Source organism: Pan paniscus, chromosome 6 (assembly GCF_029289425.2).
Source record: "Pan paniscus chromosome 6, NHGRI_mPanPan1-v2.0_pri, whole genome shotgun sequence".
Taxonomy (NCBI): domain Eukaryota; kingdom Metazoa; phylum Chordata; class Mammalia; order Primates; family Hominidae; genus Pan; species Pan paniscus.
The window spans coordinates 187,769,584-187,789,541 of record NC_073255.2 but is presented as its reverse complement, the minus strand read 5'-3'; the positions used below and the strand labels follow the sequence as shown (position 1 = coordinate 187,789,541).

The 19,958-nt window shown below is 43.5% G+C and overlaps 1 protein-coding gene across 6 annotated transcripts in view; it reads right to left on the bottom strand.

Moving 5' to 3' along the window:
• The window catches only part of NUB1 (negative regulator of ubiquitin like proteins 1), a 37,092-nt gene that overhangs the window by 10,080 nt on the left and 7,054 nt on the right, over positions 1-19,958 (bottom strand). For 4 of the 6 annotated variants that reach the window (XM_003815087.3, XM_008967966.3, XM_055115538.1 and 1 more), the window contains 8 exons: positions 19,128-19,295; positions 16,880-16,938; positions 15,474-15,544; positions 12,410-12,592; positions 12,138-12,232; positions 8,115-8,221; positions 1,246-1,432; positions 403-510 (listed from right to left, as the gene is read on the bottom strand). In XM_003815087.3, the coding sequence (XP_003815135.2) occupies positions 403-510; positions 1,246-1,432; positions 8,115-8,221; positions 12,138-12,232; positions 12,410-12,592; positions 15,474-15,544; positions 16,880-16,938; positions 19,128-19,295 (978 nt within the window). The remainder of the gene's footprint in view (positions 1-402; positions 511-1,245; positions 1,433-8,114; positions 8,222-12,137; positions 12,233-12,409; positions 12,593-15,473; positions 15,545-16,879; positions 16,939-19,127; positions 19,296-19,958) is intronic. The other 2 variants (XM_008967965.4, XM_034965276.3) reach the window with 2 other exon arrangements.

Here is a 19,958-nt window from a genome sequence, read left to right as displayed (position 1 = left end):
AGCGCTGGGTGCAGCTGCGGGGTCATCTCTCAAGTGGCCTGCTCTGGACTCTCTCTTGCCCCCTCTGCTGGCTGGAAGAGGCACTGACAGGAGCAACCTAGGACGCCTCGCTGAGGCTGGCGGGCTGCTCACTGCTCCGGCCTGGCTCACCTCTAGACTGCAAGATGAGTGAGCCATAAACTTCTATCCAATTAAAGTCACTGTCTTTTTGAAGTCTCATTACAGCATCTGGCTGTACTCTAACATATACAAATATGTTTCTGGTTCAACATCTCTCTCCTGTGCACGGAGAAAGCACAGGCATGTTTCTCACAAGTCACAAACTACTAAGTTAAAATCCTTAACTTCTGGGAATGTTTTTTAAAAGGAGGTGAAAATTGGCTACAACTTTACTTTTCTTACCTTGTTAAGATACTCACAAGCCTCTACATCATTTCCACTGTGATAGTTTCGGATACCTTGAAGTAAGTAGAGTCTTAGAAACAGTACCTTCTCTTTCCCACAATTTCCCTAAAATTATTGAAGAAAAAAAGGATAAAATTGCCTTATTTCTAATTACAGGTCTATAATACTCATATCTGTCATTCCCTTGGTCTCCAGAGGGGCAACATGATAGGTATTAAAATGTCCATGGCTTCACTATGACTGACGGCAAAAGTGAAGCCCCCTCTTCCCCATCCCCTGTGGTATGATAACATTCCTCATGCCACACAGGAGAGTCAGTGTCAGGGCACCAGCCTCCAGACATGCAGCACAGTGGCCCTTCTGGTCAGCAGAGAAGTATGCAGAAATCCAAACCAGGTATAAGAGAGTCTGCATCAGCAGGATTTTGATGACTTGGGGAAATCAGAAAAATCCTTACTTGAGCCACAGCTCTTGAGCTGTGACTCATTCACGTAAACGATTACTGCTGAAATGTCTATTTTCTGCATTTACATCTTGCAAATTAGACTCTACCAATATAAAGAAGTCAGCAGCTCTCTCCTGGTCAGGGTGATCACTGATGGGGTTCTATGACTAGCAAACCATGTTCCTTTGGGCTAAATGCTCACACGCTAAGTAAGAGAGACAGCCAGATTTGTAAAACATTGAACACTTTATAAATATATAGTTTAAAAAGACTATACTGCATACTACTATCAAAATGAAATCACCTTCTGGCAGTAGTTCAAATACTTTAACAGGAATAAACACAAATGCTAGAAATGGACTCAACGAGACATAAGATGAATTCCAGGAACATACTTTTATGTGGACCAGTCTCTGATGATTTTCTCCGTAACAATTTTTAAAGCATTTCTGGGCCAAGTTTAATTTTTTTTCTGCATCGTCAAGGCATTCCAGCTGTTCCAGGCGGAAGTAACACCACACTATATCCAGCTGGAGGACGGCGTAGTTATCCACTGTGTCCAGCAGCTCTCTGCAACACTCACTGGAAAGAGAAGGACAGTGACATCACTGCCAAGCAGCATTTGAAACATTTTTAGCATTTGAAACCTTTTTGTGAATGACTGGAATTCTTTCCCCATTCTTGGTATATATTCAAAGGCTGACTGCTCTAAAAGAGAGATCCTAATGTTTAGGAAGGGAGCTGTATTTATAATCTCATCCTTCTAATGGGGGAAAGAAAGAGAAATCAGAAATCAGGGCTTAGGAATCAAAGCTTACCACCACTTGCCCCAGGACACACATGCAGCCCCTTGATAGGAAGCAGAACCCAGGGCCACTGTTTCAGAGGCCCTCAGCAAATACGGGGAAGACCATGCTTTAAAGCTGTGACTTCCAATCCTGACTGCAAATCAGCATCACCTGGGCCAGAGCAACGTTCTTTCTTTCTTTCTTTCTTTCTTTAAGAATCACTGATTCCACCTAGACCAAACATAACAGAAATCTCTGGGGGTTGGGCCTGGTGGTTATACTGCCAGAGTCTCCCCAGCTGATTCTAGTGTACAGCCAGGGCTGAACACCACTTCTTTAAAGACACCAAAAAAATCCCTACGTACTATGAATGCCTCAGCTGATGACGGCTCTGACAAGGCATTCATGTTCAATCATATTCAAGCTGGGGGAAAAACAATCCAGAAAGCACCAGGCTCTAACGGCCCAGCTGATTTCTGAGGGCCTGTGTGCAGGCAAAATTCGACTCGTATTCGTGGCAGCAGGCTGAACCCAGGCGTAGCAAAGGGAAGAAAGACAGCAACAGAAGTCAGTGTGCTCCAGGAGGAGCACTGACAAAGACAGCCATCAAGGTGACTAATTTTAAGTTATGATTACATTAAAAATTCCTAATGCCAATCTAGGTCTCAAGTCTTCAATAAGAACATTTGGAACCACACATTGTATATGAACAAGGTTTTCTCTCTTTGTGTTCATTGGTGTTCTACTAAAAATAAGAATGCTCTTGTATAAAACTACAAAATCCACATGGCCTCAAGCTTCCTGTCCTGCCTATCAAAATATGCATGGAATAAAAAAAAAAGGACTTTAATTTTGTCATTTACTCTTTAAAACAGTAGTTTCCTAAAGAGGGCCCATGTACACAGTCCAGTTGTGGGTGCGGCAAGAAAAATGTATCACAGCAGTATTTTTATATTTATTTTCATCTCTCTCAACATTTCTAATTTCGTGAATGTTTGAGAACACATACACCATGTTTTACACACGTGTGCACGCAGACACACAGATGTGGAGCTGGGTGAGGGGTGCTTTCTCCAAATCTACGGCTCAGCCTGAGAACCTGCCTTTGAGAGAAACAGTAGCGCTTTGTGCATTGTGGTCTGATCTCACAGTCGTGTTGAGATTTCCTGCCTCTAGGCACATTCTGGTCCCAGTGACAGAAGACTCTCCTGCCACTCGCAGGAAAGCAATGGGCATGTGGCTGAACTTCTCCATCTCCTGCATGTTGCTTTAACAGGCTCGTTCATGTTTTACTAAGCATCAAGAGCGTGGGCAGAAATGGCCTCATGTCAGTTAAAAATAAAATCAATATGCACTTATCTCAAGTTTGACCCAGGAGTGAGTATTTATTTGTGCAGCCAAAAAAAAAAAAAAAAAAGAGAAGAAAACCAACAAAATGAACAAACACACAAAAAACCCAAAGCAGAGGTCTCATATTAGAGGGGTACATGTCATCCTTTTAGTTTTGAGAAATCAACACTTATTATTATATATAAAACTATATTTAAACCTGATCATTTGCTTGGGGCAAAGTGGTTTCTTAAAGCCTGGTATAAATTGCATTTAGAAGGCTGGGTGTGGTGGCTCACACCTGTAATCCCAGCACTTTGGGAGGCCGAGGCAGGAAAATCACTTCAACCCAGGAGTTTGAGACCAGCCTGAGCAACATAGAGACTCTGTCTCTAAAGAAAAAAAAAAAATTATAAAAATAAAAAATTTCATTTAGAGTGTACTTTTATTAACATTGCTTTGGTTTACAATTTTAGTAGCATTAATATTCAACACTGTTACATTTTCATGCTGACAATATTAAAATAAACGTAAAATATTTATTTAAATAAAATCTACTGAGCCTAGCTTTCAAAAAATTAAATCCTGGCCAGGCACAGTGGCTCACGCTTGTAATCCCAGCACTTTGGGAGGCCGAGGCGGGCAGATCACCTGAGGTCAGAGGGTCAAGACCAGCCTGGCCAACATGGTGAAACCCCATTTCTACAAAAATTAGCGGGGCATGATGGTGGGTGCCTGTAATCCCAGCTACTCGGGAGGCTGAGGTGGGAGAATTGCTTGAACCCAGGAGGCGGAGGTTGCAGTGAGCCGAGATCGTGCCATTGCACTCCCGCGTGGGCGACAGAGCGAGACTCCGTCTCAAAAACAACAACAACAAAAATTAAATCCCATTTGAGCTTAAGTCGGTTATTTAACAGAAATTTATTATGTTTGTCTTACAGTTTTTTTTGTTTTGTTTTTGTTTTTGTTTTTGTTTTTTTCAGACGGAGTCTCGCTCTCTCCTCCAGGCTGGAGTGCAGTGGTGCAATCTCGGCTCACTGCAAGCTTCGCCTCCCGGGTTCCTGCCATTCTCCTGCCTCAGCCTCTCAAGTAGCTGGGACTACAGGCGCCTGCCACCATGCCCGGCTAATTTTTTGTATTTTTAGTAGAGACGGGGTTTCGCCCTGTTAGCCAGGATGGTCTGATCTCCTGACCTCGTGATCTGCCTGCCTCGGCCTCCCATAGTGTTGGGATTACAGGCGTGAGCCACCGCGCCCGGCCAGGCTTACCTTTCTTGAAATTAATATTTATTTAACATAAAAATTTTAGGCCAGGCGCGGTGGCTCACACCTGTAATCCCAGCACTTTGGGAGGCTGAGGCGGACGGATCACCTGACGTCAGGAGTTCAAGACCAGCCTGGCCAACATAGTGAAACCCCGTCTCAACTAAAAATACAAAAATTAGTCGGGAGTGGTAGTGGGCACCTGTAATCCCAGCTACTTGAGAGGCTGAGGCAGGAGAATCGCTTGAACCCAGGAGGCAGAGGTTACAGTGGGCGGAGATTGCAGTAAGCCAAGATTGCGTCACTGCACTACAGCCTGGGCGACAGAGTGAGACTCCGTCTGAAAAAATAAAATAAAAAAATAAGCCAAACTTACCTAACTTTTTTCAAGAAAGGTTAGCTAAAAAGTCATTTTCAATTTTATTACTGGTTTTAGGGAATTGGATTATAGTGTGCTGTAGTGTAGTTTTTTTCTGATATTTCTTGTACTTGGGGTCATTAAAGTCATTGCATCTGGGGGTTTATAGTTTTCATCAAACTGGGAAAAATGATGGCCATTTTTTCCTTCAAGTATTGTTTCTGTCCCACATGCCTGCCTTTCCAGGGACTCCAATTACATGCATTTTAGGCCACCTGAAATTGTGCCACAGCTTGCAGATGCTCTGTTCATTTTTTTTTTTTAGCCTTTTCTCTGTTTTATCTGATAGTTTCTATTGACTTATGTAACATTTAACTAATCTTCTCTTCTATAGTGTCTATTCTGCAGTTCATCCCAACTAATGTACTTTTCATCTTGGATGTTGTACTTTTCATCTCTTACATTCTAATGTGGGTCTTTTGAATGTCTCCCATGTCTTTATCTGACATGTTCAGTTGTTCCTCTGCCTTCTTCAGCAGATGGATTTACAGTCACTGTTTTAATGTCCTTGTCTACTAATTCTATCTTCTGTGTCACTTCTGGATCTGTTGCTACTGACTGATTTTTCTGCTTGTTATAGGTTACATTTGCTTGTTTCTTTGCATGCCTGCTAATTTTTCAGTGGATGCTGGGTATTTTTGAATTGCTAAATTATTGAGTTTTGTTAGGGATGCACTTATTTGAAAACAGTAAGTTAAGGGTACTGTTCAGGAGTAGCTTTTAAGCTTTGTTAAGTGAAACCAAATTATGCCCTAGTGCTGAGGCAACACCCTTCTGAAGACTCTATTTGACGCCCTGTGACTACCAAATCCTCCACTCTGGCTGGTGGGAACATAAACTATTCCTGGCCTTCTATGAACTCGGAGGATTATTCCCTGCTTCTTTCATGTGGTACCTTGCCCAGCCCTGGGCGGTTTCCTCACACACATGTGCTGATCATTACTGAGCAGAAGACTCAAAAGGGCTCCTCTGGAGCTCTCTGACACCCTCTCTGGCAGCTTGCTCCTCTCACCTCCTTGGCCTCCTGCAAGCCCAGCTCCATCTCTTTAACTCCAGGGAGCACAAGGCTCTGCCTGAGTTTGCCCTCCCTGCCCTGTAACCTGAAACTTCTCCAGACACTGAGCTCCCCTCATGTTTCCCTATCTCAGGGTCACCGTTCTGCACTGCCAGGAAGTCACTGTTTCATACAGTTTGGGGAAAGAAACTATTCTTGGTCATACTACATACCATACTCCAAGACATATGGTAGGAAGTTGTGACGAAACTTCTAGCTTACTTGGAGAAGTAAGGGGGAAAAGTCAAATGGAAAAGGAAATGGAAAAACTGAAGTTTCCTCTATCTGCATTCTATTTGGCTTACATTACTGCTGATTTCCTTTATGAAAAGAGAGAAATCACACACACACAAAAATATGCTAACAAGTTGGCCAGGATAAATAGATGCCCAGGATAAATAGATGCCCAGAAAAAAAAATAACTTTCTCTACTTAGAAAGACATTGTTAATTATTATTTCATTATTATACCTACCACTTACCGGACATGTTAATGTATCATGAACTGAAGATGTAGCCAAATTTGTATTCAGTGGTTCCCTGAGACCTAAAAATTATTTCAAGGATTTGTCCAGGATAAAAAGATTGAGAGAGGCTCACACAGATGTATGAAGATCAACCATGTCTTTATAACTGCAGAAGCTTAGTTATGAGTGTATATGGAAGCTCATTATACTAATTTTTATTTTTATGTCTATTTGAAATTTTCCATAATAAAAAATTAGAAACAACTATGGAAGGGAATGAAAAATTTACCTAAACTTTTAGGACCTAATTTAAAGCCTGTTTACCCTACACTGTTTGCAGAAGAGAATGAAACTGACATCCAGAAAGAGGCAGAGACAGAGACCCCAGAAGCACAAACCAGCCCTCATTCTCACTATTCCCAGCCCGGCCCCTCCCCTCCCAATTCCTTTTTTGTGTACGTTAAAGTTGGGACTTGTTCACTTAGAACCCAAAGGCACTGACCAATGGAAAACTATAAATATTTGCATTCATCTTCTGGGAGTATACAGTATTATCTTGGGAATGCACCAAAACAGAAAAGAAGTTAACACTAAATTTGTTAACTTTTGACCATTTTCAAAAAATCAAGTCTACTTTTCAAATGTTGAATATGTCTGCATCACAGTCTCTTAGTACCATTTCCCATGAAGAGGAACCAGGACTCCTTGGGAAATTGCTGATTCCTGGTCTGGGCATTAAATGCCCAAGATGAGCCTGGAGTATCTTTGGATTCCAGAAATCAGAGACTGCAAAGACTAGCAGGGTCAGGTCAAAAAAACATGGGCTGCCTGCCAGCCAGCATGACCAATTTAAGCACTGAAGTTTGAAACACATCAAATGTTTTAAATCCATGAGTTAATAATGACACTTAAGAAAATGAAAAGAAAAAGAAACCTCTTTGGTCACCTTTGGAGGGTGATAGTGAAGCAACTCATTTATTCTGAAAACAAGAAAATAAGGAGAAAGAAACAAAGTATTTTATTCTAACTTTCCTATACAAATTGTACCTCCACATATAAAATAACTGATGAGCAAAAACAAATTTTTCAGAATTCCAGCAATAAATGCAGAAGGGAGGCTGGGTGCGGTGGCTCACACCTGTAATCCCAGCACTTTGGGAGGCCAAGGCAGGAGGATCACATGAGTCCAGGAGTTCAAGATCAGCCTGAGCAACACAGGGAGACCCCATCTGTATAATTAAAAAAAAAAAAAAAGCCGACACAGCGGCTCACACCTGTAATACCAGCACTTTGAGAGGCTGTGGTGGGTGGATCACTTGAGCCCAGGAGTTTGAGACTAGCATGGGCAACATAGTGAAACCTCATCTCTACAACAAATACAAAAAAATTATCTGGGCGTGGTGATGTGCACCTGTGGTGATGTGCACCTGTGATCCCAGCTACTTGGGAGGCTGAGATGGGAGGATCACTTGAGCCCAGGAGATGGAAGTTGCAGTGAGCTGAGATCATGCCACTGCATTCCAGCCTGGGTGACAGAGTGAGACTCTGTCTCAAAAAAAATAATAATAAGTACAGAAGGAATAATATCACCATTATACAGCTCTTAAACAACGGATTTGAGGAATAATCATCAATACTACCCCAAAACCATTAGGTGAAAAGCTGACAGGAAACTTTATAATGGAAAGTTCCGACTAGCAACATAGCACATGTACAGAAGAAGAGAGGATATCCTACCTGCTTGAAAATTCTTTTCTTTACAGGGAGGAAAGGTCAATTAGAAATACAAAGGGAAGAAGAAATTCACCAGTTTACACCATAACTACTCTTTTACATTAACCACTGTCGTAGATGAAAGTCTGCAGTCTCAAGGGCATGGCAGGGTGTTCTGTATAGTCTGGGCCATCTTCCTTAAAGCTGGTGTTCACCAAGTACAAAAGCGCCTACCAGAAATATTTGTCAGCGTCCAACAGACATGGCAAGGCTATTCCATATTCTTTTCTTTTCAGGAAAGCTCTGCCCTTCTCATGATATCCCATAGCTAACATAAGGGCCTAGGAAAAAATACAAATTTAAAAAACATCACTTTAAAATATAATAAGGCAAATTATATTAAAAGCATATTACTTTTTAAAAAACAAAGTAAAAAAAATGAAAACAAGATCATAACTCGATCTAAAAGCCAAAATTAAGAAAAATATAATTAATTAAAGCTTTATTTCATTTAAATACTGAAGCCAAACACTTCATTTATTATAGCTGATACAATCCTAACCAGCACTTGGCCCTTTGCTTTCATTAGTTTATTTTCATATCCACTGATCTGGATTCTACTTCTAATATTCTATTCAGACTAAACATATTAAAAAGCAGCCAGTAATGCTTGTATCATTTTTATTTCATTTATTTTATTTTTTTGAGACGGAGTCTCATTCTGTCGTCCAGGCTGGAGGGCAGTGGTGCGATCTCGGGTCACTGCAACCTCTGCCTCCTGGGTTCAAGAGATTCTCCTGCCTCAGCCTGCCGAGCAGCTAGGACTACAGGCATGAGCCACCGTGCCCGGCTAATTTCGTATTTTTAGTAGAGATGGGGTTTCACCATGTTGGCCAGGCTGGTCTCAAACTCCCGACCTCAGGTGATGTGCTGCCTTGGCCTCCCAAAATGCTGGGATTACAGGCGTGAGCCACAGTGCCCGCTGCTTGTATCTTTAAAAAGGGCATTCATTTCACTTTCTATTCTTTTTTTTTTTTGAGACAGAGTCTTGCTCTGTCACCCAGGCTGGAGTGCAGTGGCGCGATCTCGACTCACTGCAAGCTCCACCTCCCGGGTTCACACCATTCTCCTGCCTCAGCCTCCCGAGTAGCTGGGACTACAGGTACCCACCACCATGCCTGGCTAATTTTTTTTTTTTTGTATTTTTAGTAGAGACAGGGTTTCACCGTGTTAGCCAGGATGGTCTCGATCTTCTGACCTCGTGATCTGCCCGCCTCAGCCTCCCAAAGTGCTGGGATTACAGGCATGAGCCACCGTGCCCAGCCTCACTTTCTATTCTTAATCATCTAGTTTTTTCAGAAGTTGTTTGTCAACTTTAGTATTTCCAAAACAAATTTTTTTATTTTATTTTATTTTTTGAGACAGTCTCACTCTGTCGCCCAGGCTGGAGTGCAGTGGCGCGATCTCGGCTCACTGCAACCTCCGCCTCCCGAGTTCACGCCATTCTTCCACCTCAGCCTCCCGAGTACCTGGGACTACAGGCGCCCACCACCACGCCTGGCTAATTTTTTTGTATTTTTAGTAGAGATGGGGTTTCATTGTGTTAGCCAGGATGGTCTCGATCTCCTGATCTTGTGATCCACCCACCTCGGCCTCCCAAAGTGCTGGGATTACAGGCGTGAGCCACCGCACCCGGCCCCAAAACAATTTTTAAAAGGTGATCCAAAATTTTTTGAAGTTCATTAGATTTTTCAATTTAAATGTTCGCATAATTCAGTCTGATAAAGCAGTAGTCCCAACCTTTTGGCACTAGGGACTGCTTTCATGGAAGACAATTTTTCCATGGACAAGGAGGAAGGCAGATGGTTTCAGGGTGAAAACATTCTACCTCAGGTCATCAGGCATTAGATTCTCATCAGGAGTGCACAGCCTAGATCCCTCGCATGCGCGGTTCACAATAGGGTTCATACTCTAAGACTCGAATGCTGCCGCTGATCTGACAGGAGGCGGAGCTCAGGCGGTGATGCTCACTTGCCTGCTGCTCACCTGCTATGTGGCCCAGTTCCTGACAGGCCACGGACTGGTACCCATCTGCAGCCTGTGGGGTGGGAACCCCTATGATAAAGGTTTTCCAAAAAGATCTGGATGTCGTCATTCAATGTAAGAGAGCAGTGGGCAAGTAATCATCATTTCCAAAAGACAAACATTGGCCAGGCACAGTGGCTCACGCCTGTAATCCCAGCACTTTGGGAGGCCGAGGCAGGCGGATCACGAGGTCAAGAGATTGAGACCATCTGGCCAACATGATGAAACCCCGTCTCTACTAAAAATACAAAAATTAGCTGGGCATGGTGGCGTGCACTGTAGTCCCGCTACTCAGGAGGCTGAGGCAGGAGAATCGCTGGAACCCGGGAGGCGGAGGTTGCAGTGAGCCAAGATTGTGCCACTGCACTCTAGCCTGATGACAGAGCGAGACTCCGCCTCACACACACACAAAAAAAGACAAACATCAATCTACTGATAACTCAGACACTGATCCACAGTTCTGTTATGAAAACAACTTTAATCTGGCCGGGCGCGGTGGCTCATGCCTGTAATCCCAGCACTTTGGGAGGCCGAGGTGGGTGGATCACCTGAGGTCAGGAGTTCAAGAACAGTCTGGCCAACATGGCGAAACCCCGTCTCTACTAAAAATACAAAAATTAGCCAGGCATGGTGGGGCACACCTGTACTCCCAGCTACTTGGGAGGCTGAGGCAGGAGAATTGCTTGAACCAGGGAGGCGAAGGCTGCAGTGAGCTGAGATCGCACCACTGCACTCCAGCCTGGGCAACAGAGTAAGACTCCTTTTCAAGAAAGAAAAAAAAAAAAAAAACTTTAATCTTTAATTTTAAACAGAGTAACTCATAGAATGAAGCCTACTCGAAACCGTCCCTTAAAAACAGAAAAATTAAAATTAATTTGACCCATAGTCATTCATTATAAGAAGCTACTGAACCCTTTCTCAGAGATTGATCTTAGAGTCCACGTTCCAGAATGCTGCTATAGAGGCCCCCATGGGGCTGGGTGCAGTGGCTCACACCTGTAATCCCAGAACTTCGGGAGGCCGAGGCGGGCGGATCATCTGAGGTCAGGAGTTCAAGACCAGCCTGGTCAACATGGCAAAACCCTGTCTCCACTAAAAATACAAAAGTTAGCCAGGCATGGTGGTGCGTGCCTATAATCCCAGCTACCCAGGAGGCTGAAGCAGGAGAATAGCAACAGAGCGAGACTCCATCTCAAAAAAAAAAAAAAAAAAATTAGCTGGACATGGTGGTGTGTACCTGCAGTCCCAGCTACCCAGAAGGCTGAGGCGGGAGGTTTGCTCAAGCCCAGGAGGTTAAGGCTGCAGTGTGCTATGATGGTGCCACTGTACTCCAGCCTGGGTGACAGGGCAAGACCCTGTGTCTTAAAAAAACAAAAACACGGCAGAGTTCGGTGGCTCACGCCTGTAATCCCAGCAGTTTGGGAGGCCAAGGTGGGCAAATCACCTGAGGTCGGGAGTTCAAGACTAGCCTGACCAACATGGAGAAACCCTGTCTCTACTAAAAATACAAAATTAGCCATCCGTGGTGGCACATGCCTGTAATCCCAGCTACTCAGGAGGCTGAGGCAGGAGAATCACTTGAACCCAGGAGGCGGAGGTTGCAGTGAGCTGAGATTGAGCCATTGCACTCCAGCCTGAGCAACAAGAGCAAAACTCCGTCTCAAAAACAAAAAACAAACAAAAAACCCACAGATATGTTTAAGATTAAACTTCCGCCTACCTATCCCAAATTATAGAACAGGGAAAGAGTATGAGGAAATAGGGGAGAGAAGTCAGAATCACCTGTGGACTTTCCCAAACGACACAGTTTCCCTGCCCCTATTCTGATCCATCCCTTAGGGGACAAGGTTCTCTAGTAAAATAAACTAAATGTAAAGCACTGCCACAGGAAGCTGCATGCACTGAAGGCAGTGGGTCGTGTCCTCAGGTATGCTGAAAGTCACCGCTCCAGGACAGTGAGACATGACATTTTGTACTAATGCACTGAAAAGCACAGGGTGAGGCCCACTGGATGCCAGTGCTCACCACGTGGTGACATTTTCTGTTTACGAGGCTGGAGATGGAGCACTGTTTCCAACCCTTTACAACACTTCCAACATAAAGCAACTAAAAAACCACCTCTGCCCTGACAACAAATCTAAGAACAGGCCACACATTTCTCATAATACTTACTTTTCTTTCTGATGGGGGAATTCTGATTGATCTGCCTGTCTGGTTAGCTATGTCTAAGTATGGTGTCATTTCTGGATCCACCACTGTCTCTGCTGCTGTAACAAAACCAAAAGGACCTCCGTGAACTCAATGTTAAACAGTTATGATGATGACAGCCTTAAAAATGTTAGACTGTTGAGGTGAGACTCAGTGAGAGCCATGATCCCCCAACTGTGTGATCCAGTGCTGCCCCCAAGCAGCTGAGTGGGTGACAAGCCCAGAGCTCTGGGTACCTCTCTTTGCCAGTATTTCTAGTCCTCTCTTGGTCCTCTGAATTTGTTTTTCTTTGAGTTTGGCCTCATTTTGCTCCTCTTCCTCTAACTGGAAGTTTTTCCTCGCATCCTCTTCAGACTGTTTTAGTTCAAGCACCATCGCTTTCACATTGTGAGCCACGCCTTGTTCTTCAAGGGTTTTCCCTATAAAAATCAGAACTGCCTATTATTTTAAAAAGCCATTAAGCTTACCAGGTTAACAGTCCATTTTCTATGTTAAATGGAATTGTTTTTATTTTTGAGACAAGGTCTCACTCTGTCACCCAGGCTGGAGTGCAGTGACACGATCATGGCTCCCCGCAGCCTTCATCTCCTGGGCTCAAGCAAGTCTTGCACCTCAGCCTCCCGAGGAGCTGGGACTACAGGCCCATGCCACCACACCCAGTTAATTTTTGTATTTTTCGCAGTGATGGAGTCTCACTATGTTGCCCAGCTTGTTTTGAACTCCTGGGCTCAAGCGATCCTCTCACCTCAGCCTCACAAAGTGCTGGGTTACAGACATCAGCCCTCGCTCCTGGACAAAACGGAATTCTTAATCCTGCATACCATCACGCCACATAATTGGTAAAAATATGCCTACATTTGGTTGTAACTATGTCACTGTTAAGCAGTGGTTAAAATCAGCTAGCGACAATAGAATCAACTAAATTCATCTTTTCTAATCTTCTTTATTCTCAGCCTAAGACCAGATCAAAGCAACAAACATTTGATAATCTACTACAAGGAGAACATTGTGCTAGACAATATAAGCAGAAAATGAGAAAGTATAACACACCTCTCCTACCCTCTAGTTGAAAAAATAATAAAGCCAATTCACAGCTACAAACAAGAAGCTGTACTGCAGTCTGTCACGGTTAAAAGCAAAGACCAGCAGGGCGTGGTGGTTCACACCTGTAATCTCAGTACTTTGGCAGGCTGAGGCAGGTGGATCACTTGAGCCCCGGAGTTCAAGACCAGCCTGGGCAACACAGTGGACCCCGTCTCCACAGAAAATAAAACATTAGCCTGGCATGGTGGTATGCACCTGTGGTCCTAGCTACTCAGTGGGAAGCTGAGGTGGGAGGATTGCTTGCACCTGGGAGGTGGAGGCTGCAGTAAGCTGCAATCGCACACCACACTCCAGCCTGGGTGACAGATAGAGACCCTATCTCTAAATAAATAAATAAAAGCAAAGACTAAGGGCTCCATCTACTGTTTTAACTCTGTGGCCCTGAATAAACTACCTGTCTTCTAGGACTCAGTTTCCTCATACATAAATTAGAAATAAAGGGCAGAAATCAGTGAAACAGAATGAAAGAAAACAGTAACAAAATCAAAAGCTGGCTCCATGAATAAATTAGCCAAATACACAAATCTAACAAAAATTATGTCAAAGATGCAAATAAACAAAATAAAACAGGGTAAACATAGATGCAAACAGATTTTAAAATAACAATATTGTGAACTAAAAAACACAAATGTGAACACATTTCTGGAAAACTAGCTGGATTTTTTTCTTTTGAGAAATATGACAACCTTTCTAACATTAACACACAAAATAAAGGTCCACCAGTGGTTAAGCCATCTTGATTTAAAAAAAAAAAAAGCAAGGGTGGGGGGAGGTCACCAGATTTTAAGACTGCAACAAAGCCACAGTAATAAAAAACACCACAGGTGAGTAGGAAGAACAGAAAATATAGAAACAGGGCCCCCCAAAAAGGGTCACCACCAATCAGCAGGGAAAAGACAGACTATTTAATGAATTATATAGGAAAAAAAATAAAGGAACCCTTAAACTTTATATAGAAAGGGGGACTCTGGACAGACTGAAGACCTCTTATAGATTAAGCTAATATTCAAGAAAATGTAGACTATCCTTGTGGCCCTGGGGTTAGGGAAAGGACTTCAACAAAACACAAACCATAGGCAATGGATTTGATGACATCAAAATCAAGTTTTCTGTCCAATGAAGGATGCCACAAACAGAATTAACAGAGGGATGAGGCAACAGTGAAAAGATATCCATGACATCTAAAATAGACAATGGGAAATTGCTAGAGATGACGCTGGAAAGCAAGGCTAGGGTGAGCTGTGAAGGGCTGTCTTAGATCAAGCTAAGAAATGTGGACTTCATTCTCGAGGCCACAGGAACGCACTGGAAACCAGTGGGCTACAGTGCTTGTATGGATGGCTGCAGTAGCTAACTGGTCTCCCCAAGTCAACTCATGCCACCTTCAAATATATTCCCCTACTGCATGACCTTTCTAAAACACAAACAGAATTGTGTATCACTCCACAGCACAGATGTCTTCCCATGTATCTTAGGAGAAATGTACTAACACTGAGGAAGGTCATCTAGTTTCTCGTTTCCCAACAGCTGCGCTACTGACATCTTGGACTGGACAAGTCTTTGTTGTGGGGCCTGTTCTGGGCATTGCACATTCAGCAGCATCCCTAGCCTCCACCCACTAAATGACAGCAGCACAACCTCCCCCGTCACCAAGTTATAAGCACCACAAATGTCTCCAGACAATGCCAAATGTCTCCTGGGAATTCACAGTGTGGCCTCTGCTTGCCCCTCCATCCTTAAAAAGCACTCCCCTCCCCTCACTCTCCACACACAGCCACACTGGACCTTCCTCAGTTCCTCAAATTCACACCATAGTGCTCTGACATAAGGCTCTCAGTCTGGAACGCACGCTACCATGGCCTCCCCACTGTCCTGACACAGCCTTAGCTCTTCTCCTTCAAGAAGAATTTGCTGGAACTGGCATCTTACACTCAGCACACCTTACATTCCATTCTCTAACATTTTATCTAAGCTGTAATGAGTGTCTTTCTTCCCACTATCATAGAGCAGACAGTAAATATTTATTGGAAAAGCTATTTTCTGCTTTACATTTTTATTTTAGTAAACTTCTAAATCACTTTTGGATTATAAATGAAATAAAGCTACAAATTTTTGAAAAGACATTGAGAAAAAAAGGGAAGTCATTATTTCTATATTTGGTTCATTAAAAAATTATGCATACTTTGCCATACATACCTAGTTGTAGTTGCTTCTTATTTATGACAATTTTGATATAATTTTCTTGAAGTCCAAAGGTTTCAGCTATTCTGTAAAATAAAACCAGTGAAAATTGTAGGAAAACAAAATTGCGATTTATTATCCATTAAAAAGACATTAGCCAGGCCCGGTGGCTCACGCCTGTAATCCCAACACCCTGGGAGGCCAAGGTGGGAGGATGGCTTGAGCCCAGGAATTCAAGACCAGCCTGGGCAACAGAGAGATCCTATCTCTACAAAAAATTTTTAAAAATTAGCCAGGCCTGGTAGCCCATGCCTGTGGCCCTAGCTGCTTGGGAGGTTTGGGTAGGAGGATTGCTTGAACCGCGAGTTTGAGGTTGCAATGAGCTATATTTATGCCACTGTGCTTCAGCTTGGGTGACAGAGCAAGATCCTGTCTCTAAAAAATAAATATTTTTTAAAAGAAGGCTTTAATCATGGTAGCTCTTTTATCCATTTTATCAGAAACACCCAGGATTTCAACTGACTGACTCACAAACATCACAATAAAGCCATCTTACTAGACGGCTATTTGAAACTGTAGGAGACAAGGTCCTTTTTAAACTTTCCATTTTACTGCTTGTTTCCTCAGGCAGTGGAGACCACAGTGCCGTAGATCCATGTGAACAGGAAGCCCTAGTTGCACATCCGGAGAAAATCTACCTATACCTTCTGTGGTCTCCCTGAGGAAGCCCATAACGGGGGCTGATCCACAGGATCTTCTACGCATGTGTGTTGAATGCCACTTCCTGAATCCACCCCTAACAGCCCTGATGTAGACCAAAGAAGGAAATGAGAAAAATCAGCTGAAGAAATACACCTGCTAGCTAGCCCTGGAGGTGCTCCAAACACCATTTTAAAACATACAAGGAGATGAAATAACCCACCAGATCTCAAAGTTAGGATTTCACTAGTATGTGGCAGACGTGTGTGTGTGTGTGTGTGTGTGTGTTTTACAGATGGGCCAACAGCCTGAAATCAGATAAAACACCGTGCTGAAGGTCATAGCAAGCTATTAGTACATTAGAGAAAAAAAATAGTAATTCAAAACTAATGAGCTAGTGAGTACCAGGTGTCTCCTGCTTGTATCACTCACTCATTCACTCAAACATGCACCAAGTGCCTACCATATGATAGGCATAGAGTTCCCACCTGCTCGGAAGTTACACCAGGAAATAGTGTTTGCAAGTCTTGAGTCCTCACTTTGCCACTTACCTACCAGTGACAGCTCTAATAAGTCCTTCAACCTCAAAGCCTCAATTTTCTCTTTTATAAAATGAAGATAATACCTGCCCTACCTATCTTAAGAGGACGCTCACAGAGGATCAAATAAGCCAATGTAAAAAGGCCCAGAGCACCTAGGACACAGAGCACACAGATACTTACTTGGACCTCAGTTCTCTGCCAGTGATGTGCAATCGGGTCTCCAACAAGTTTTTCCTATCCTGTTAAAAATAAGACAAATAAAGTAAAATGTACTTGAATTTAACACATTTTGGAGAGATTACCCTGTGAAATCAGAAAAGCTAACGGCAGAGGATATAAACTTAGTTCACTGTTAAGAACTAAAATGCTGCCTGCCTAGAAGTCTACTGAACATAACCCAGCACAGGCTGACCCTGTGACCTGCACGTCCTCAAGGGGGCGGCAGCGTGGCACCACCAGGCAGGGCTGCTCAGAGGGGCCGTCTCACACAGCTGGACGTCTTTAACATTTCAGAACATTTCCACCATCCCTCAAAGAAACATCATGGCCTGCACCCCATTCCCTCCCCTTTGCCCCCCAGCCCCTGGCAACCACTAATCCATTTTCTGCTGCTACAGATTTGCCTATTCCGGACATTTCATATAAATGAGATCGTGCAGTACGTGGCCTTTTGTGTCTGGCTTCTTCCCTTAGCATCATGTTTTCAGGTGCACGCACACTGTGGACGCATCAGCACTTCATTCCTTTGCATTGTGAACAGTTTTCCATCGTATGAATAGACCACATTTATCTATCCCTTCATCTGTTGATGGACATTTGGACTATTTCCATCTCTCAGCTACTGAATAGTGTTGCTATGACCATTCATGTATGAGGTTTTACATATTAATATATATGTGGGCGGCAAGCCACCCAGGTGCCAAGGCAAGAGACCGAGGGCACAAATTGTTCCAGTATAATAAAGAAAATATATAGAATAAGAATAGTTACACTAGAAATAGATTATAGATATGATTATATATGAATATCATTATTAGTTTGTAGCATTACTCTTTATTTCAATATTACAATAATCTTTGTTCTACAATTATAACCTAGGAAAAACCAGGCCACACAGAGATAGGAGCTGAAGGGACACAGTGAGAAGTGACCAGAAGACAAGTGTGAGCCCTCTGTTATGCCCGAACAGGGCCACTAGAGGGCTCCCTCGTCTAGAGGTAACTCCAGTGCCTGGGAAGGCCCCCGTTACCTAGCAGACCTTGGTCTAGCGGTAGCGCCAGTGCCTGGGAAGGCACCTGTTACTTAGCAGACCGGGAAAGGGAGCCTCTCCCTGGGGTAGTTAGAGAAGACTCTGCTCCACCACCTCTTGTGGAAGGCCTGACATTAGTCAGGCCCGCCCACAGCCATCCAGAGGCCTAAACGTCTCCCTGTGACGCTGTGCTTCAGTGGTCCCGCTCCTGTTTCACTTTCATGTTCCGCTCTGTACACCTGGCTCCGCCTTCTAGATAGCAGCAGCAGAATTAGTGAAAGTATTAACGTCTTTGATCTTTCTGAGAAGAGCATAGAAGAAATAATGACGTAAGCTGTCCTCTCTCTCTGCCTCGTCTACCTACAAGGGAAAGGCCCCCTGTCTGGTGGACACATGACTCCTGTGACCTTATCAATCATTGGAGATGACTCACAGTCCTTACCCTGCCCCTTCTGCCTTGTATCCAATAAATAACAGCACAGCCAGGCATTCGGGGCCACTACCGGTTTCCGCGTCTAGGTGGTAGTGGTCCTCCGGGCCCAGCTGTCTTTTCTTCTATCTCTTTGTCTTGTGTGTTTATTTCTACGATCTCTTGTCTCCGCACATGAGGAGAAAAACCACAGACCCAGTAGGGCTGGAGCCTATGCTCTTATTTCTTCTGAGAGTGCTGGCACCGATCAGTCCCAAGAGGCTCTGGGTGCCTTGCCACAGGGACATTTCTAGATGCAAACTACCTGGCCATGGCAATGAGAGGAGGTGACCCCACCCAGATCTCCTCAGCCCTGCTTGAGAGCACTCAGCGGACTGCCCTCTGACCTCTACTGGAACAGGAAAAGGATGAAGCCTTCTGTGCTGTGTCCTCCTGCACAGGCTTCTAGGAAACTTGGGAATCCTTTATTCCCCATTATTTCTCAACGTTCACACTCTAGAAAGGATCAGAATGTGACATACAGCTCTGTGGCATTTTAGAAGCCCAAGAGGGTCTCTAAAAGCCTACCTTGGGAATGTTCCAGTTTAAGAATTTGTAACATTGACTTTCAAGCTGATAAATTGTTCAATATGTAAAGTCACTTAAAAGAATTCTGACTTTGGATTGTAACTTTCCAAACAACAACAATTTATTTGACCTCATCACTAACTGGACATTAGTGCCTACTCAAATTTAGGGAAATTACTCACTTTTTTTAGTCTTGGTGGTAAAAACACCTCGATTGTAGCAATTCCCGTTGTTCTATAATTGTCATTTCCTGTTCCACGCTCAATTGCCTTGCAACGTATTTCTTCTATTACCTTTTCTACTTCATTTTCACAGCATTCTAGTCTGTCAGAGTACTGCTTAGCAAGGTCCTATCAAGAAAAATCAGAAAATGCAATACTGACTTTAAAAAAAAAAGGCAAAATATAGAAAAGGGCATGAAAGACTCTAAGGCCATCAACTCTGATGAGCGGAAGTCGCCCCGTTACACTGCAGTCCACACTGTGGCTTGACATCTTGAGAGGTGTGGAGTTTAGAGAGCCCAGGAAAAAGTGAAAACACTTATTTGAGACTGGGCGCGGTGGCTCATGCCTGTAATCCCAGCACTTTGGGAGGCCGAGGCAGGTGCATCACTTGAGGTGATGAGTTTGGGACCAGCCTGGCCAACATGGTGCAACGCCATAACTACTTAAATACAAAAATTAGCTGGGCATGGTGGCGTGTGCCTGTAGACCCAGCTACTTGGGGGCTGAGGCAGGAGAATCGCTTGAACCCAGGAGGCAGAGGCTGCAGTGAGCCAAGATTGTGCCACTGTACTCCACCCTGGGTGACAGAGCAAGACTCTGTCTCAAAAAAAAAAAAAAAAAAAAAAAGCAAAAAGCAAAAAACAAAAACATTTATTTGATAAATGTTTTCTACCTACAAATAGTAAAATAATAATAATAATAGAGAATCTTCTAAGGGGAAGAAAAGGGTGGGCTATGACTTATGTGACTGCGATCTATTTAAAAAGTATAGTGAACTGTTCAACTCCA